This window comes from Pararge aegeria, chromosome 16 (genome assembly GCF_905163445.1).
Source record: "Pararge aegeria chromosome 16, ilParAegt1.1, whole genome shotgun sequence".
Taxonomy (NCBI): domain Eukaryota; kingdom Metazoa; phylum Arthropoda; class Insecta; order Lepidoptera; family Nymphalidae; genus Pararge; species Pararge aegeria.
In genome coordinates this window covers 8,254,471-8,272,150 of record NC_053195.1, presented here as the reverse complement: position 1 = coordinate 8,272,150, position 17,680 = coordinate 8,254,471, and the positions used below count along the sequence as shown (strand labels likewise).

At 33.2% G+C, this 17,680-nt stretch overlaps 1 protein-coding gene across 2 annotated transcripts in view; it reads right to left on the bottom strand.

Moving 5' to 3' along the window:
- LOC120630237 (ADP-ribosylation factor-like protein 4C) overlaps window positions 1-16,707 on the bottom strand; it is a 92,849-nt gene extending 76,142 nt beyond the window's left edge. Inside the window, exon 1 of one of the 2 annotated variants that reach the window (XM_039899387.1) lies at window positions 16,261-16,707. In XM_039899387.1, coding sequence (XP_039755321.1) covers window positions 16,261-16,363 — 103 coding nt within the window. In that variant the 5' untranslated portion in view covers window positions 16,364-16,707. The remainder of the gene's footprint in view (window positions 1-16,260) is intronic. The other variant, XM_039899388.1, reaches the window with a different exon arrangement.
- Between the last annotated feature and the right edge of the window lie 973 nt (window positions 16,708-17,680).

Sequence of the window (17,680 nt, the reverse complement as noted above, 5' to 3'; positions counted from 1 at the left end):
ACGTTAAATTGCACATTGCGGGATCGGAAGGATTAGTGCATGAATAATTCATAAATATAATACTTTCGAGTGTTCTTAACATACTTATCGACTACTTATCTTAGCTTAGGTAAAACTCGTACTTAACTACTACGTACTACGCACGTAAAAGGTTGTTTTTCTTTGGCGTATAATTACAAATGAAGAGTTCTAATTATTTCAAGCTTATTTAAACATAAGCAACATCATATACTATAAATAATACTAAAAATACTAACATTTTAAATTAATTAAAAAAAAAACATGATTCTATTCGGGGAAAAAATCTCTCATCTGATTTTGATAGCACACGAAAAGAAGTATAACTTCAAACATTAAACCTATTTCATTACGTTACGTAGCTACCGTCTAAATTCGTCTTGGCCAGTTGCCGTAGCAGATTACAAAACTACGTAAAACTATCATCGAAACCCAAAGATCTTGGCTATGTCATATGATACAAATTCCTGGTGGCCAAATACCTCATTTTGTGAAACTCAAGTCTTACAGTATGTTGAAGCTGAAAGCTGCGTCGTTTTGCGGTGAGCGTGACTTTATAAATATCTACCCTCGTACGTCGATCCGAATTTAAACAAGCTCAATGTCACAGATTCATTGCCTAAGATATTTTTATCCAAGCACGTAGGTAGAGGTAGCATGCGTGTTGTAAATTTTGGGCAACAACCAAGAAATTAGTTTTGCTTTTAACGTTTCGTTCACTCAAAGGTGAAATGAAACCTTCTTGGGATTACTCATTCTACCGGCTGTTCGCCTGTCTGTCGCTCCTTTTTCTCGGAAACCGTGAGACATTTTATAATGTTAATTTTTTAATTTTAAAACCTGAAACCTTCCATGGTCGGTTGAGAGAGAAGGCTCGTTAGAGCAACTAAGTCAAATCTGTTGATGTTGTACCTCCGCATAACATCGAGTCGCTCCAAATTGGTTCTGCTAAATTCCACCAGTACATGCTGGATATCATCTATCGTACCGCAAATACCGCAGTAGGCAGAATTAGCTTTCTTCATTAGAAACGCGAACTTATTAGATGGATAATGTCCAGAACGCAACCTATGAGGTAATACTAACTATTTTCTTATTAATCTAACATTAGCAAACCAAGGAAAACAAAGAGGCTGACATTGAATAGTTTTATACCAAATACCCTTCTCTTTACTTCTAATGTGGTTAGCTTTCTAAGCAAATGACAGGTTTTACAAAATTCGATAGCGCTCTATAAATTCTACTCTTCCATTTTAGAGAACATTCAAGTATTGTAGCCGGAACTTATATGCTTAATTCTTTTATCTTTATTTAACACAAAAAATACCTTAAATACTTGCAAAAGCTTCCTAAAGAGAGTATTACTACCAAGAATATTGTGCAATGCAAGCATTTGCTTAAAATAGAGCTGCATGCACGGCCGAATCTTACTTGCAGCGTATGGATCATAAATAGCATTGTACTTAGTGTGTAAAGCCTAGGTTGCACGGTAGCAAGTAAAATAAACAACATATACAAGTTTGCTTTAAAACCGCAATTTAACACCTGCTTCTATTTAATTCTAGTGTAGTCTAGTTACTCTCACTTGACCTAATCAACATGTTAATCTAATCTATGTGGTATGTGTGTGTATATTAGTAGTACTGGACCTTCTGGAACTATACCAGAAGGTCCTTTTGATATACAAGGTTGCAAAAGAGTAAAGACTCTCACCAGTATACACTACATGATTGTAGGAGTAGCTGTTTATTGTCACTAATGCGATTATAGGTAAATTTATAGTGTCTTAAACTGAATGTTATGAACTAACTTGTTATTTATATTACCAAAAATAAATTTATTTATCATTTATAACATTGAATGTTGAAAACATCTTTACGCAAATCAATCAAACATGCACTAAAGCTCCAAACAATCTATTAACCTATACATGTTAAGCTGTATACATTTAAGCATATGAATTTTTTTATACAATTGCCCCTCAGATTAAGAACTCGCATCGTGTAAAATATCCTTTACATTGCTATTAAACGCTTTGGTATTACTTGAACACGTTCAACGTACTTCAGCATCCTAACTCGGTCGTTTAAGACAATGCCAGAAGGAAAGCTTTTATATTTTTAGATCAATAACCTCTTGTTACGAGGCGAGCCGTTGACACATGAATGGGTGGAGCGTGGCGTCGGTTTCCCTCATGAATTCCATTATCGGTTTTTCACCAAGCTATTGTGTCGGGATAATACCTTGTGCGCGGATTTAGAAATATTGTCTCATGAAATTTGGAATTATAAACATCCGTTTAAAAAAATACTTCAGAAGCCTTAAACATATTTTAGGTCGGTAATTCCCGCGAGACCTCTTAATTTCAAAATATATTATGCTGTACTTACTAAATTTTTACATTATTTATACATTTAGTTCCTACTTACATTTTATTAGACGAGTGCCCAGATATGTATCATTTGTATGATTCGAGTTTCTTTGATATCCCCTAACTTTTAAATACCTGACCAGCTTTGGATTTGTAAGGCATCATTAGAATTCTCATATCATACCGATTGAAACTGATTTTATTAATTTTGGAGAGAACTTAATCGACTGTATGGCGCCATTTTAAAATATGAAAATTCGTCGAGTTTGTCAGTCATGTGTTACTAGCACGTACTTCTTTTAATCCTATTTTGCAATAATGTTAAAAAAGAAATGCATAATCAAGGATTTTATTAGAGAAATTATAAAAGGAAATTTTTTGACCTTTAAGAATAGAAAAAACCACGAACATAAAATAACTGATATTTTTGACCTCGCTTACTGTATAAAATATATTTTAGTTGCGCTTAATGCATAAACTTAGCTTAACCTAACTAGAGTGTCGTTAATATTAACTTGAGTAATCAACAAATCGAGTAACATGCTACGGGTTCGATAAAGCCTACACAGTAAAGTCCCAAAGAAATTATTCCCATTTTTAAAATCTAGTTTAATAAAAATTAAAGCCTTGTTTAAATAACCATAATCCAGTGATTCGTGTAAAATAATTAAGGCCGGTGTAAAATATTTCAAATTAGCAAAATTAATAAAGCAGCCGCAAACAAGGCGCCGTAATTTGCATACCTGGAGTGATTTAAGTAAAGGGTGCTAGGATTTAATTTTGGCATATGAATTTTGGGCGAAAATTTAATATTTTATTAGCGGCCTCGTCAGCGTGGAGTTGACTTTAATATCCCGTGCAGTTCCATAGGTTTTGCTTAGAAGAGTAACTACCAAACCGTAAACGCTAAGACTATGATTCCATAAGCAAACGTTTACACTCCATTTCACTCTTAGATTTTAAGAGTCGAGAATGTAATAAGCAATTACCATTTACAACTGGAATTTTGATGGTTCGAGCAATTATATTGAGTGCGTGTTCGCCCAAGATCGTAAAGGACAAATTTACTCAAGAATTTTTAGTAGTCACGAAGTTTATGAGGGCCAAAACAACGGGAATCTTGTCCTTGAAAATTTAGGCTAAACCAGTGAGACATTATTACTTTTACTTCCGTATTTGCCACGAGTCCACCCGACAGGTTGAATTTTTGGGATTTGGGATGCACACCATCATGTGAATTCTGAGAATTGTCTCAGGTCTACTTCATCTCATTATTGTTTTTTTGCAAAAAAACTGTTTTCTTAGATGTATATAATTATTCTTAGTTATTTTTCGCGTAGTATTGAGTTATCTTACTCGTACTATAATGTATCGACAGTATAGAGATCTACAAGGGTATGTTTACTTGAGACGACATGTTATGTATTTCTAAGTTGGGTGTTCAGTGGGTCCACTTTCTGAAACGATGCCTGTTTAAAGCTTTTTGGATGTTCGGAAATAATGTAATGTAAAACTACGCATGAGCAAAAGAGATCCATAAGGTAACGCACATGCAGAAATCATGTACACGACTAATATTGAAGCAAGCAAGCATCAAAACAGGCGGCTAGTCACTTAAGTCCATTTAGTATTAGACAGTAATTATTTTACCTCTTATGTTCTTAACGTTTTTGATAAAATGGCGTTTTCACTGTTTTTGGTCATAATGCACTGCATGCCATATTGACTGAATAAGAATAAGGTTCTGTATGTTCTTAATTCTGCGAAGATAGTTGTAGGTGTAATGTAGAAGTATGTTTCCAAGAGAATTGTTTGTGTCGTATGTTTTAGCGACCAAGTGATGTTTATTGTTTTCATATACAATAAAACAGCAAATAGAATGTATTGTGATGCATTTTGTGATGGTTTCTATGAAACTGCCAGTAATGGACTTTTTAAAGCGATGTTTTTGAACTTTCTATAGTCGTAAAAATGTAATAGGCCCGTTTTGACATTTGTGCAAGGTCTTGCACAAATGTCAAAACGGTCATAGAATGTAACTTGGAACGAAACTGAAAGAAACAATAAAATAAAAATCAATTACATAGTGTTTTAAAAAATAAAAAAAAAAATTTTTGGGACGTTAAATAATATAAAAGAATATATCGCGAGTATTCTTTTTGCGCTTTCTTTATAGTAGCATGCAATTTATAATTCTTGCGAAACGTTCCGAAAACAGTTACGTTCTCAGTCTTTTTTTTATATTAGAGCTGTAACCATTTTTTTACTGAATATCGAAATTAAATATTGTGTAGTTATCTTTACTGCAGAGAATGAGCTTGGTTCTCAAAATGGGTTCTAAATAATGAGTCTCAGTTGATGTATCTGACCAAGCGGCACATGACTGAAGCGTCCCCGCGCGCACTGCGCAGTTTTTCGTTTCTCATCTTGTAAAGTTGACTGTGCGCTCGTTTAAGTTTGATATATATTGTTTACTATTACGTTAACTATGGCTCTTCTATTTTGGACATTAACTTAAACATAGTGATGACTCGATTTTTGTGTTTGTTGTTATATAGTACTAACTCTGTTTCAACATGTTGAAAAGTGGACGTATAATCAACAGCCAGTCACGCGTATTGGTTGTGAAGTTAAAGGAATACTTTGAACGAACGAACACTTTACAATACATAATCATATCAATCAAGTAGGTACTGATACAAACTTGAATTGATTTATCGAGAGTCCCGAGTCTAATGGTTCCATAACTAGTTACGTCGCGATGACAAATGTCAAAACGTCCACGGCCTATTACATTTTCACGACTCTAGTTCCTATTTTTTATTTTTATTTCTGGATTTGAGAAAGGCTTATTTCAACCAAAACTTTCTGCTCCTAGATTACTATTATTACCTATGTGTGTAACGTAAGTCATCTCGTCAAAAATGTTGTTTCGATAAAATATATTTTCAGCCTTTAAATATGTAATTTTTTTTATGTCTAGGCATCAAACTCTAAAAAAAATCTAACTTCAACATGTTTGATCCTAAACCCGTACATTTTAGTGAATAAGGTTTCTTGTCTGTGGTCATATCTTAACTTGTTCTAAAGATTTCACGTTTTATCTCTACTTTACATATTTCTATTACAATATTTAATGCTATGTTTGTATTTTTTTGACCGTTGATTGACGCTGCTCTCTAAATCAGAGGTAACAATCACAACTGGAAACCGTTTGTGTAATGAACATGGATGTATTCAGTGTGCCCGTGTTTATCTGTATATTATTCATAAAATATTCATCAATTAGGATCTAAGAAGAAAGGTAATAGCACAAACTGCGCTTATTTTGGGGCTAGATGGCTATGTGTGTATTGCTGATATATATATTATGTTATATTTTTATACCTATATAAATGGAAACACCGCATGTTTGTGAATGGAAATTTATAACCGAGTCTAGTCGCGTCGGCCATAAGTGGACGCGCGGTGTGTGCATCTGAATTTTAATTAAGTTTTACGATTACTAGCGGACGTTACTCCGGGCCCTTTGCGTTTTTATGCGGAATAAACTTGATTATAAAACTTTATAGTCTTTAGTTACTCTTACCTACATTAAGAAGAAAATATTTATTAATCATCATCCTCAGCCTATTAAGGTAACACGACGCATTGAAAATTTTGGGCCATTTTAATTTATCTCAATTTATTTTAGCAATTACAGAGGGACAGGCGTCTATTCCACCAAAATCGCCTATAACTATTTTTAAATTCGTATTGGAGAAAGAAATTATTATTTTATTTATGTCTGCTCATTCTGGTCAAATAAACACCCTATGCCACAGGGGAAAGCTCTCTATATAATATGAGTGGGATTTAGAGCTTTTTCACTGTTTCAATGCAGATTGGCGGGTTTTAACAAATTCCATATTTAGGGATAATGGACAGAACCAAGGTCTTAACGTTCTCTGACTAGGAACAACGCCGTCTTCCTAAGTCCTAACTCTGTACTACGGGTCGCGAGGTACTTTCTGCGAATTTGTAAGCAGAAAAACTTAACATCATAGCTCGAGACAGATACTATGATGATTTACTGGATTTACGTAAAATCGCGTATACCAGTTATCATGTCAAATTGAAACCAAGTCTACACGGTTAACTTATGATCTTAGGCATTATCTGGTTGAGAAGGATAGGATAATTGGATAGGTTTGTATTTTTGATTGCTTGATATAATATGCAGACAACGTCGTCAAAAATGAATCAGCAGAACAACTTAATGAACATATTATATCCTTATTTAGTCCGGCTTCCCGGACTTATTAAGACTGTCAGTCACGTCGGTGCATGAGACCGAAGTGTAATTAAATTAAATGTTAACTGTAGTTTGGACGTTCACCCCCGTGGGCGTAGGATTGTCCTATGGTATGTATATCTTCACATTCTATTAATATAGGAAAATAGCCATCGAAACGCGCATTCTTTTTTTACTTATTTTATTGCTTATGCAATATGAATGCAACGTATATTATATACTATATACTATACGTTGCATTCAGATTTATATTTTTTTACCAAATTTAAAGTTCTCAATACACGAGTACCTCCGTCTTAAAGCTAATGAAAGTACGGAATTTGCAAGTATTAAAAGAGCAACTAGTGAATGTATCCATGTATTTTGTATGAAATTTAAATTAAAAAACTGAGAAAGTCCTTGGGATGTCCAAGCCACATCAATTTCGTGCGGCTTGCGCCTTATATTTAGGACAAAGAATAGATATGAGTAATACCAAATTCATAGTTATATATAAAATTTATGGTGTATACTACCAAGGTGAGGAGAGATTGCACCGAGGACGAAGCACACTCGATTGCGATTAAGTTCAGGCTGGAGTCTTCTTCAATATTAAGTTTATTTCACGTTTTTTGCATGGTCACAATGCTATCAACACGTGAATAAAACGTAACGTCACTTATAAATTATTGTTCAGATATCGTGACAGTGTCACTTAAATTTGCCATTGACTAACAAAGTAACTCGTAAAGTGAAATTGTAAAGGAAGCATTTGATTAAACTTTGCATACACTTTTTAACAAGACACGATAATTTAATAGTAAATGACCGAGCGGATTGTTAGACGAAGATCGATGAAAGTGACTTGTGCTTGTATTCTTTCCATTAATTGTGCGGAAGTCAATTAACCGCTCTGAAATATTGTTTTTTTTTACGTGATTATAATGAACTCAGGGGGCAATAGACGAATTGTATAATAGTCTGCAGAGGTCGGAGTCATCCGCGGTAATAAATAGAGTATGTATTAACTGTTATATTTTGAAATTTTAAAAATACGAGTTACGGAACGTATACTCCATTTTTTTACCTGTACTGATACGATTGTGCCATGTAAGATTTAGTTTAGTAAGTACAACAATAAATAAAATTACTAAAACCAATAAGGTTTTCTTTTATTCGAATGCATGTGTTATCAAGAGAAAGTTGCGACATTATTACATACCGTTTTCTTTCGGAGCAGGGCTAAAAAGACAATAGATTACATAAAGACTGTTATGTTATTGCATGTTGATAATTGACATTATTATTTACGAGTGTGTCTGAACAAACTAATCAGATACGAATAGTATAACGATTGATATCTATGAAGAACTGATAAACTGATTGTCACAATATTATATAGTTACGTTACTTCTGCGAATAAAAGATTTTCTCTATTGCATTATTCATAATCATGATTATTATTATTTTGATTTGGTCTTTACTACAAGCGTTTCTGTACGACTTATTACACTGCATAATGGGGCTGTTACCCTAGTAACGGTCTGTATTTTGATCTTATTTAGTTAGTCGTAAAAGATTTCCTTTTTACCAGCTACTATTTAGTTTCACCTATCCCAGTATCTAGTCTACCTGTAATCAAATTATGCAAGTTTAATTTGACGCATCTCTGGGTTCCCAATTGCGCTGTATTGACAGTGCTGTTTTGTGGCATGGAGGTGATAGTCCTGACGGAGATGAGGCGGAGCTGGAAGGTGGCCATAGGAACTCTGTAATGCATCTATGCAACCAGTCTAGTTTGGTCTCATTTGATAAGTTTTGGCAAAATGTATACATTACATATAAACAACAAAAACATACACATATATAGGAACCGTGTCAAATATCATGTTTTGAGCATTAGAACTCTGCAGTTATTTTTTATTAGCAACTAATTGAGATACACCTCTAGGATATGGTTTGAAAGATTGGACATAAGTTGCATGCTTTTTAAAATTAGAGGCAGGAAAATCTCTAGTTAGATTAATAGTTCAATAAAAATTGCCAAGAAATATTTCTTTTGAAAAACAACCCGGAAAGGACGTGTACAAAAGGGTGCGAAAGTTTATACAGGAATATTTATTATCGTCTACCAACGTTGATACAGTCGCGGGCAACTGCAAGTTATAAATAAATTTGTAAATTATATGCTGAAATGTTATAGTCTAACATGGATAAGTAATAAGATACATCACTAACTTAAAAATATTTTCAAATATAGCGCATGTATGAAGAACATTGGTTGTCTGGATCTTCCTCACCCTTTGTTTGCCCTTATTAGCGAGTGTAAGAGAATCTTTTTGATGAAAACTGATATGCGAGAAGGTTACAAGTATTTAAGGACTTTAGTTATCACCCTCTGTCCTTTATAATCGATCTAGTAAGACTGTGACGTTTTGCACGCCTAAAGTTGATTTACAAACTTTCTGAAGTCTAACGGACACTTTATTTGTTCCATCTTAGTTCATTTAATTTTCTTTTTATTCTGTCTATGGATTTATTAGCTGGCTGTTTCAAAAATACAGTTTAAACTCATTTCCTACCAACTATTTCTTCACATCCACGACATTTTATATATATTTAAAGCATCCCAATTGATGGCAATAAACATTTTCATGAAAAAACTGTATGAACGTATGTTTTACATTCATCGTGTTACTGTACTCAATACGTGACCAATTGAACTAATACTGTTACACTGTTTTATTGTATTACGATTTTACTGTTGCTTTATAACTGTGTCAAACGAAATTAACTTTCTTAGGCACAAACTCCTGTGTTGGTTATTGCTATGGAATAGTAAATAGGGCATTTTCTTATTGCAAGGATTTAGGAATTTGGGTGGACACATAATCAAGCCAATTTATGATAACGTGACAAAAGATTTTAATTAAGGTGCAATCTGTATTTCTGCTTCTTATTTAAATAGTAGCTGGAATTGAAGAGGCGATTGCCAAAAACGATAGGTATATAATTTCATTGATAGAATAATGTCCCCTGTGTATAACTGACAGTTTTCACCATATCTATATAGAGGAGATGGTATAGGTTTATGCTATATCTCCGACACGACCCTTCTATTTTCTTCTCATGTCTACAAAATATCTCTTACTTTGTGCATCCAGACATCACGATCTAAGTTATCTAAGTATAAAGGAGTTCAATCTATTGTAATATATGGTTCAGTAATCCTATTAATAATACAGATGTAATAGAAATATGTATGGCTAGAAAATATTCTTAGTTGTATTTGATAGTTTGTTAATATTAAGAACATATTTTCTAATAATATTTTTGCCGATTCTGACGTAGGTAGGTACACAATACTCTAATCAAAACTATATTCAATTCTCTGTTGACAGGTCTAAAAGTGCTGTCCTTTTCACAATGTATTACATAGACAAGGATAGCGCTATTTGAACACTATCAATTTGGTGTTTGCGGGTTAGAAATTTGTAAAAAGCAGAATTGGCTCAATTTGCAGAGAGGGAAAATCTGCAAATTGAAGATAATATTAATTGTAACCATATGACAGTCTAAACCAGTAGCTCTGTACTTATTAGTACATCACAGGCGTGGGTTCCGAGTGCGTGGGAAAGCGACTCAATTGGTAATACTTGCTTTGCATCCGGTTATGTTTTAAGCCACAGGACACTGATTATATTTAAGTAAAATCCCTTGACTCATGGCCAAAGTGCCTATTACTGTAGGTACACTATAAATTATCAAAAAAAAAACCACCTTCAAGATACGTCCAGGAACTAAAAAATTTGCTTTACATTACTTACATAAAATTTGGGTTACATTATTGTTGATTTTTTAATAACAACTTGACCGATTTCGATAAAATTTAAATGGGACTACTTGAAAAGTTTGCCCTTTAAAACCAAAGAAGAATTTTTGAAATCTGTTCAGGCGTCTTCGACTAATCGGGTAACATACTTAAAAAAAAGATTGCGATGAATTAAGGTCTGTCGGTCGGTCCTCCTTTTTGAAGTCTGTTAAAAATATGTTTGTATTGACTCTATTGGAACTGCCGCCAAACATGCCAAGCGTCCTGTTAGTTATCAATATATTTTTACTGAAATTGACATCAGTGATTTAAGTTCAGCGTTATTTTGTTCCCAGTGAGGCTTCTTAATTGTATTAAATTAACAATACATGCAGCCTTAAGACCAAGCTGGAGAAAATAAAGGTGAGCATACTCCTGCTACGGACATCTTTTAAAGAGCTTTGACTTTCGACACCTTGATATATCCGTTAGTAACAAAAGATACCTACTTTTAATACTTATACAGGCATATATTTACGAACACCTAAACAACACAACAGACAAAAATTGTTAAGATTTAGGTGTAGAAATTAAAAAAATCGCAATTCTCACATAGTATATTCTAATCCGCAAGAGTACTACTATAGATAATAAGTTCACATTTGACAGCAAAGTTGTTGTCTTCAACTTTACCCATTTTATATCACCGTTAAGTAAACAGAAGTGTTATGACCGTAAATGTTAACTGTAACCATTTTAAGCGATGGTGATATGTTGTACACAAGTACATTTACATAAACTTTACAAATTGTATGCAAGGATTACATTAGTGCCCTAGTTTTTAAACCGTACTAACATTACGGAAACGGAGGAAATTGTTAAATATTTAGGTTGCTCATGAAAGTGCTAATATAAAGTATTTAACTTAATGCGATTTAGCCATTCAGCATGTATGTCATGATCACGTCTTATAACAATATACTGTATTTTATTATGCATCCATGACGAGAGTCAAAAGTTTCATAAATCAGTGTTTATAATTAGTATTAAGGAAAACCTTGCCGAAGAAACCAGAAGAGTATTAGAGTATGCATTCAAAAAAATAACAAACCTCGAGCAAATTAGTTTAAGGTCGCAGATAGCGTATATATTTGAAATGTAACTAACCAAATTAATGAGCTTACCCGCCAACCTAATGCTGATACAATTTAATATGCATGGATTTGTTCATTAAATAAAGACTTGCTTGGATTAAGCGTTGCACTACTAAAAAGAAGTATGCTGTTTTCATACTTACAATAATACGTAAGCTAATTAATACTTGTAATAAAATTTTATATAATAATTTAGAGCTAAAAGAGTAAAAGAAAAGAATGAGAAATCTGACTCTTAAGTCTTAACTAACTATAAAACTCTGGTGTAAGTCATAATGACCGTGACAGATGACTCAAATTATTCCCAGAGGAACCGAAAAAAATAAAAGTTAAAGTCAGACATCCAAAGTCATCAACTTGGGTTAACATTGTATTACTAGCGCAATCTACTGATTTCGTCCTTCAGACTCGGCCTCACAATTATCACAGTGACTAAAGCGATGTTACGACTAACAGCAAAATTTGAGAAATAGATTTTTTTTTATATTAAAGTCATGTTTATGTGAGCTAAAAAAACGAGCACGAGCTCCGTTTCTTATGCACATAAGACTCATTTGTTACTTGTAAATTGCTATTGCGTATAACTTAAATTATATTGTTGCAATTATGTTAGCTATTAGTCTATTCGTACACTCAGAAACTTTGCTGAAGTAAACATTCGATTTCATTAAACAACGCTTATGATGCTAGTCAAGAGGTCGAATTGCTGTTACGTATATTAAAATGGGTAAGCAATAATTAGTATTTAATAGGTTCTCAAGACTGTAAAGTTCTTTACCAAAAATAAAACATTAATGACACTGGTAAATAATTGAAAGATTGTTGAATCACAGGGACCTCTGGAATTTCCAACCACAAAGCAAACCCTTTTTGAGGGTCCCAACAAATGGGATGATTCAGGATAAAGATATGCGTGTACAAATAAATGTACGTCTTACAGTTTTTTTCCATTCCAATGCTAAATGGAATGAAACATGTGTATATCTATTTTAAGTATATTACCAACAGTTCTATTGTTTTTCATAAATGCGACAATTAATGTTATTAACTTGTTAAGAAGTCGAAGTTATTAAGTAAGTACATATTGACAAAACATAGTGCTTAAGTTGTTTGTAGCTGTTGTGCATGTTATAAAACAAAATATTATTGTATTTTATTGCTGGATACCACCGGATAGTTACCGGCAAACCTTTTTTTCATTAAATTCAATTTTTGTTTTTTAGGCTCACGTAATTTTTTTTCATTATAGCGTTTAGAAATTGTCGGTAAAAAGACACCTAGAAAACTATCTAACGAATAAGTTACATAACATCGAACACTATGAGCAAAGCTTTAAAACGATGACTAATATAATATCCATTGTTATTTAAGTTATTGAAAAACTTTCACACCAAAATAATATTTTCGCATTGCTATTTTTTCTGTAATTACTGTAGAAAGTATAAACATGAAATAAAAACAAAGTAATATCATTAATTTGGCAGACTTGGTGTAATCGAATGAAAGTGTACTGAATATTAATAAGACTGTTTAATAGAAGTTATAATTGCAGATCTTTTAATCAATTGTTCATTAGATAGCATATTGCTTTCACAAACGGATCAACGTTTTTGTTTGTTAATAGACTTGATATTTATAATGAAGATAATGTAATAATAACTGAATATTAATAAATAGGTCAATAGGTAAAATGAAAACGTACAGCCAACAGTTTGTTGCTTCTAGTGCAATATTTTAAAATTTGCAGAAAATAATTTGTTATTGTGATAAAGATTCAGTTTACAGCAAAAAAAAACTTGTTTACTTCGCTACTTACGAGGTAACGAAATACGGGTGAAAGTACTCATGACTAAAAGATACTACTACCCACATAAATATTTGCATTTATAAAGTACCTTTAAGCAACAAATCTATATTTTGCAGCGTATGTGTGCGGCCAGGTGGTGAAACTGGTTACCTCGTCTCTGCGGTCAGGTGTGTTAAGCCACTGCGCTTCCAGATTTCTTACACAATGCACTATAAGAAAGGGGCTTCCGAACAATATCGGGAATAAGTCACACATCTCTTTAAATATGAACCAGAAATTGAGAAGAATATTATTTCATTTCAGATCTAATATCTTCTCATCAGCTGAATATAACAATACATTTTTTAACTTAGTAATTTAAAATTGCATGTTTTTGATTAAGTTGTAGAATATCTCTCTTTTCTTTACATTAGTGCTAGTGAAAACCTAATGAGGAATTGAAATAACAGTCTTAAGTGGTAAATCTACCTTGAGGCGAAATACAGAAATGAGTATTTATTGCAACAATTTATCGTAAACTATAAAGTTAAATCACACTTTATCTCGAAAATTTATATTACGATGTCGTAACTAAGCCCTGATAAGAATAAGATACAAAACTTTCTTCGCTGTAAAATTATGAAAGATTTTTTTATTTTATTTTTAGAGAGTAGCACGGAATTAATCTTTTGATCAATTAATAAAATTATAGCAAAATAATAACAGTAACTGATATAATCATATAAATACTAAAATCCCATTCTGACCATAGAGTTTTATTATTTACGTCATTACAGACACAGGTCTTTTGTTGACGTTTTTCTTATAGAATAGCCAACGCTATGCTAGAAATAAATTTTGGCTGCTCCAACAACGTTATCTAGAGTTCCATTGATAAATTTATTATCTCGTTTGTGCAGTTAAGCATGTGCTGCCGTTCAGGTAGTCCAAACATTGTACTTATTGAAACTAGGTATTAAAGTTTAGGATACCTGATCTTCTTCATTCTTATTTTCTTACCAGACTGTACTAGAAGAAAATACAAAAATCTAGAGTGTTAATAAATTATTCAATGACCCTGCCTGTGACCTTGATGTTATTTGATTACTGTCGTCCAAAATTAAAATCTGCAGTACCAGACAAGTCAACATTATATGCGTGGAGAAATTTATTTGTCCACCTCTAGAATATAAAATTGCGGTTTTAAGGGAATACTACCTTATTTTGTTTTGGGTTCGGAGAGTGTTTGGGCACAGTCCCAGTCTAGTAACCGAATTCAATGACAATCCATACTTGATCTCTCTGATTTAAAAATTTGTTGATTTATCTATATTGTTTTCCTATAGATTTATAAAAGAAGGCAGATTAAGGCTGGATCGCGTTGCAAACGATTATTTTAACACTAATTACTTCCAAACTCCAATTGCTGAATTAGCTCCTATTTGTCACAGGGATTGATAATATTAATGGTCCAATTTGAATTGCAAATGCTCGAATATCGTAAATCGTGGTTTTTAAAACTTGAAGATAATAAATTGGTTTTAATGACTATATTAATAATTTAAAATTAATTTCAAACCTTCTAGTAATATTTTAAAGAAAAGTATTAATTATTCATTCTATAGTGTTTTGTTACGTAAGGAAGTGTTTTAAATGTCATATACATGCTATTAAGCTTTTTAAAGATTAATATTGTGATATTTTAAAGGTTAACCACTATTTTGAGAAGATTTCTTAAAATCTAAGTATTATGTTACCATGTTTTTTTTTAATCTTGATTTATTTTTACAAATTATTTCTATAAACATCAAATGTTATTATGGTAAACCTCTATTGTAGTTTTTTGGATTTGTATTATTCAGTTATTATATTTATTTTGTAATATTCAGTGGTGGAAACCTTATTTAGATGTAGAAATATTGATTTAGATGCAGTGTTTAGATTCTAATAAAAGTACGAAGCCGCGCGCAAGGTGCATCATTGTCGAACTTTGTATCTGCCAATTGTCAAAATGGCAAGCGACATCTGCAACCAGACCAGAAACTCGTATTAATAACGGTTTCGTTTATTCTCAATTCTACAGAAATCAAGACAGCATCATAAACCTACAGGACATAGACAAGCAACGGTTTTCCTGGCAATTGGTAAGGGATAAGAACAACAATACAGGGAACTCCCTGTATTATTGAAGGACTTATATTGCATTCAACTCGGTCAATTATATTCACGAAACTGTAAAGTTACAATTTGTATATTTATGTAAGTACGAGTAGGTCCTGCACATAACTCTAAACATAATCCTTATTAAAGGTGTTTAGATATAAGCCTATAGACAAGGTCAGAAAAAAGAGGTCACGTAATGTTGACCCGGAAAGAAAATTGAGGAAAGCACCATGAAACTGGTCAGATTGTCGGCCTTAAATTTTATAGTGGACGAATGATGTTATTTTGGCATTTTGTTTTTCTCTTTGGAAAACATATGTCTTTTATAGTTGCAGTGAATTGAAGGTTCTATTAAAAAAGCTTAATCGTTTTTACCTAATGTAAGGGTGATTTCTAATGAAATTATTTTGTAATCAGTTAGGTTTAAGTTTGATTTTAACTGATTGATTGATTGATGACTGACTGATTTTACCAGCAGGAATAACTGATTTTAACGCTAGGGTAGTTCAACAATGTTTTGGTTATCATCAATGTTAATTAATGGTTGTGTTGCCCATTGTTTCAACTTAAAGCTAAATTGCTTCCAGGGGTCCTTAGTATTTAAGTGCAAGTTCTATTTTATGTGCATTGGCTTTGTTACTCTGATTATAGTTATTACCCCAAATTAGGCTTCTGTTTACTTACCGTAATAGGACGACAGTTTCCAGTGATCCCGGTTGGACCAATCAATATGCAACCGTGTTATAAGCCGCACGGCAAGAGCTCTTTTCTGTTCGCTGCTGGGCATCCACTTGATTATTGATTTGCATGCTATCCTTACGGGAGAGATCACTACACAATATTTATGGTCCAATAACAAAACACAAACGATACCGTCCTATATGAATGGGACGATCGAGAGTTTCACTTGTCAATAAGCCACCAAGTACTTATCTGCAAAGATAAGACCTTTAATGTCGTTGCACGATTCAGCACTATCTTCGTAAATAATGCCGCCCGTCGTATTTCACTGAATATCGTATTGATTGCAGTCGAATGGAGTAAAACAATGGTGTACACAGCCAAAACAATGAAGCGAGGCGTGCACCGCACGTGCCGCCTCGCCCGCGGACACCTCTGTACTGACGGCCGCGCCGGGGCGACGGGGACGAACCGACCGAGTCGAGTGAGATTGCCGTTCGGGTGCATTCGCATACGACCCGTTGATTTCGGTCGTCTGAGCAATTGAGCAAGGTAACCACTATGGTTTTATTTTGAAGACGCCGTGTGTCAATGCACTGGGTGCAGTGTGGACTGGTTTACCATTTATAACCCATGTACAAGTTCATGATGATATGAAATGTAATTAATGATGTGCAGGTAAGTTGTTGAATCTCATAAGATAAATATTTTGCTTCATTAAGAAAACTGGTTAAATAGCCTATAGGTTTATCCGTTTGAGACGTTTAAGTCACAGAAATAGTTGAAGAAAATAGTTGAACTTGAAGAAAATAGTTGAAGTTGTAATGTTATCGTACTATTTAATGACATTTCAAGCTAGAGTTTTGATTATTTCATGTCCCCAAAATGTTATCATAAATGTTTAATTCATAATCTTTTAGTATCGAAACCAGAGACTTCAAACTGTGTCAATGTGGAGTTAGTCCATAGCTTTGAAACGTTATCTGGACCTGGAAAGAGTCAGTCAGAGTGAGTCACTGGTCAAACGACGTCAATAGGTATGTGCTCGTTTAATACATATCCTATTCTAAAATACTACAGTAAATTTAGGTTTCCTAAAACATTTAATTAGTTATCAAAGACATTATAGATAAAGCAAATCCAGAGAAAAGAAGTTTTGCCTTAGAATCCTCAAATTCTTTATATATAGCCACAAGTTTTGACCTAATGGTCATCAAGGCTTATTGCATCTGTTCCACTGACCTCAATGCTTAGTTTATAATCCTAGCAGCTATGAATATAATATTTACTCATCATTTACTTGTGTGCGTTATGTTTGCATGTCGCGCCGCTCTGAAGTCTGGGCTATTTGTAATGGCGACTGACACTACAATAGCTTTATTTCCAGAAATAGAAAAGCGGTCTGAAAAAATAACCTTGAGTT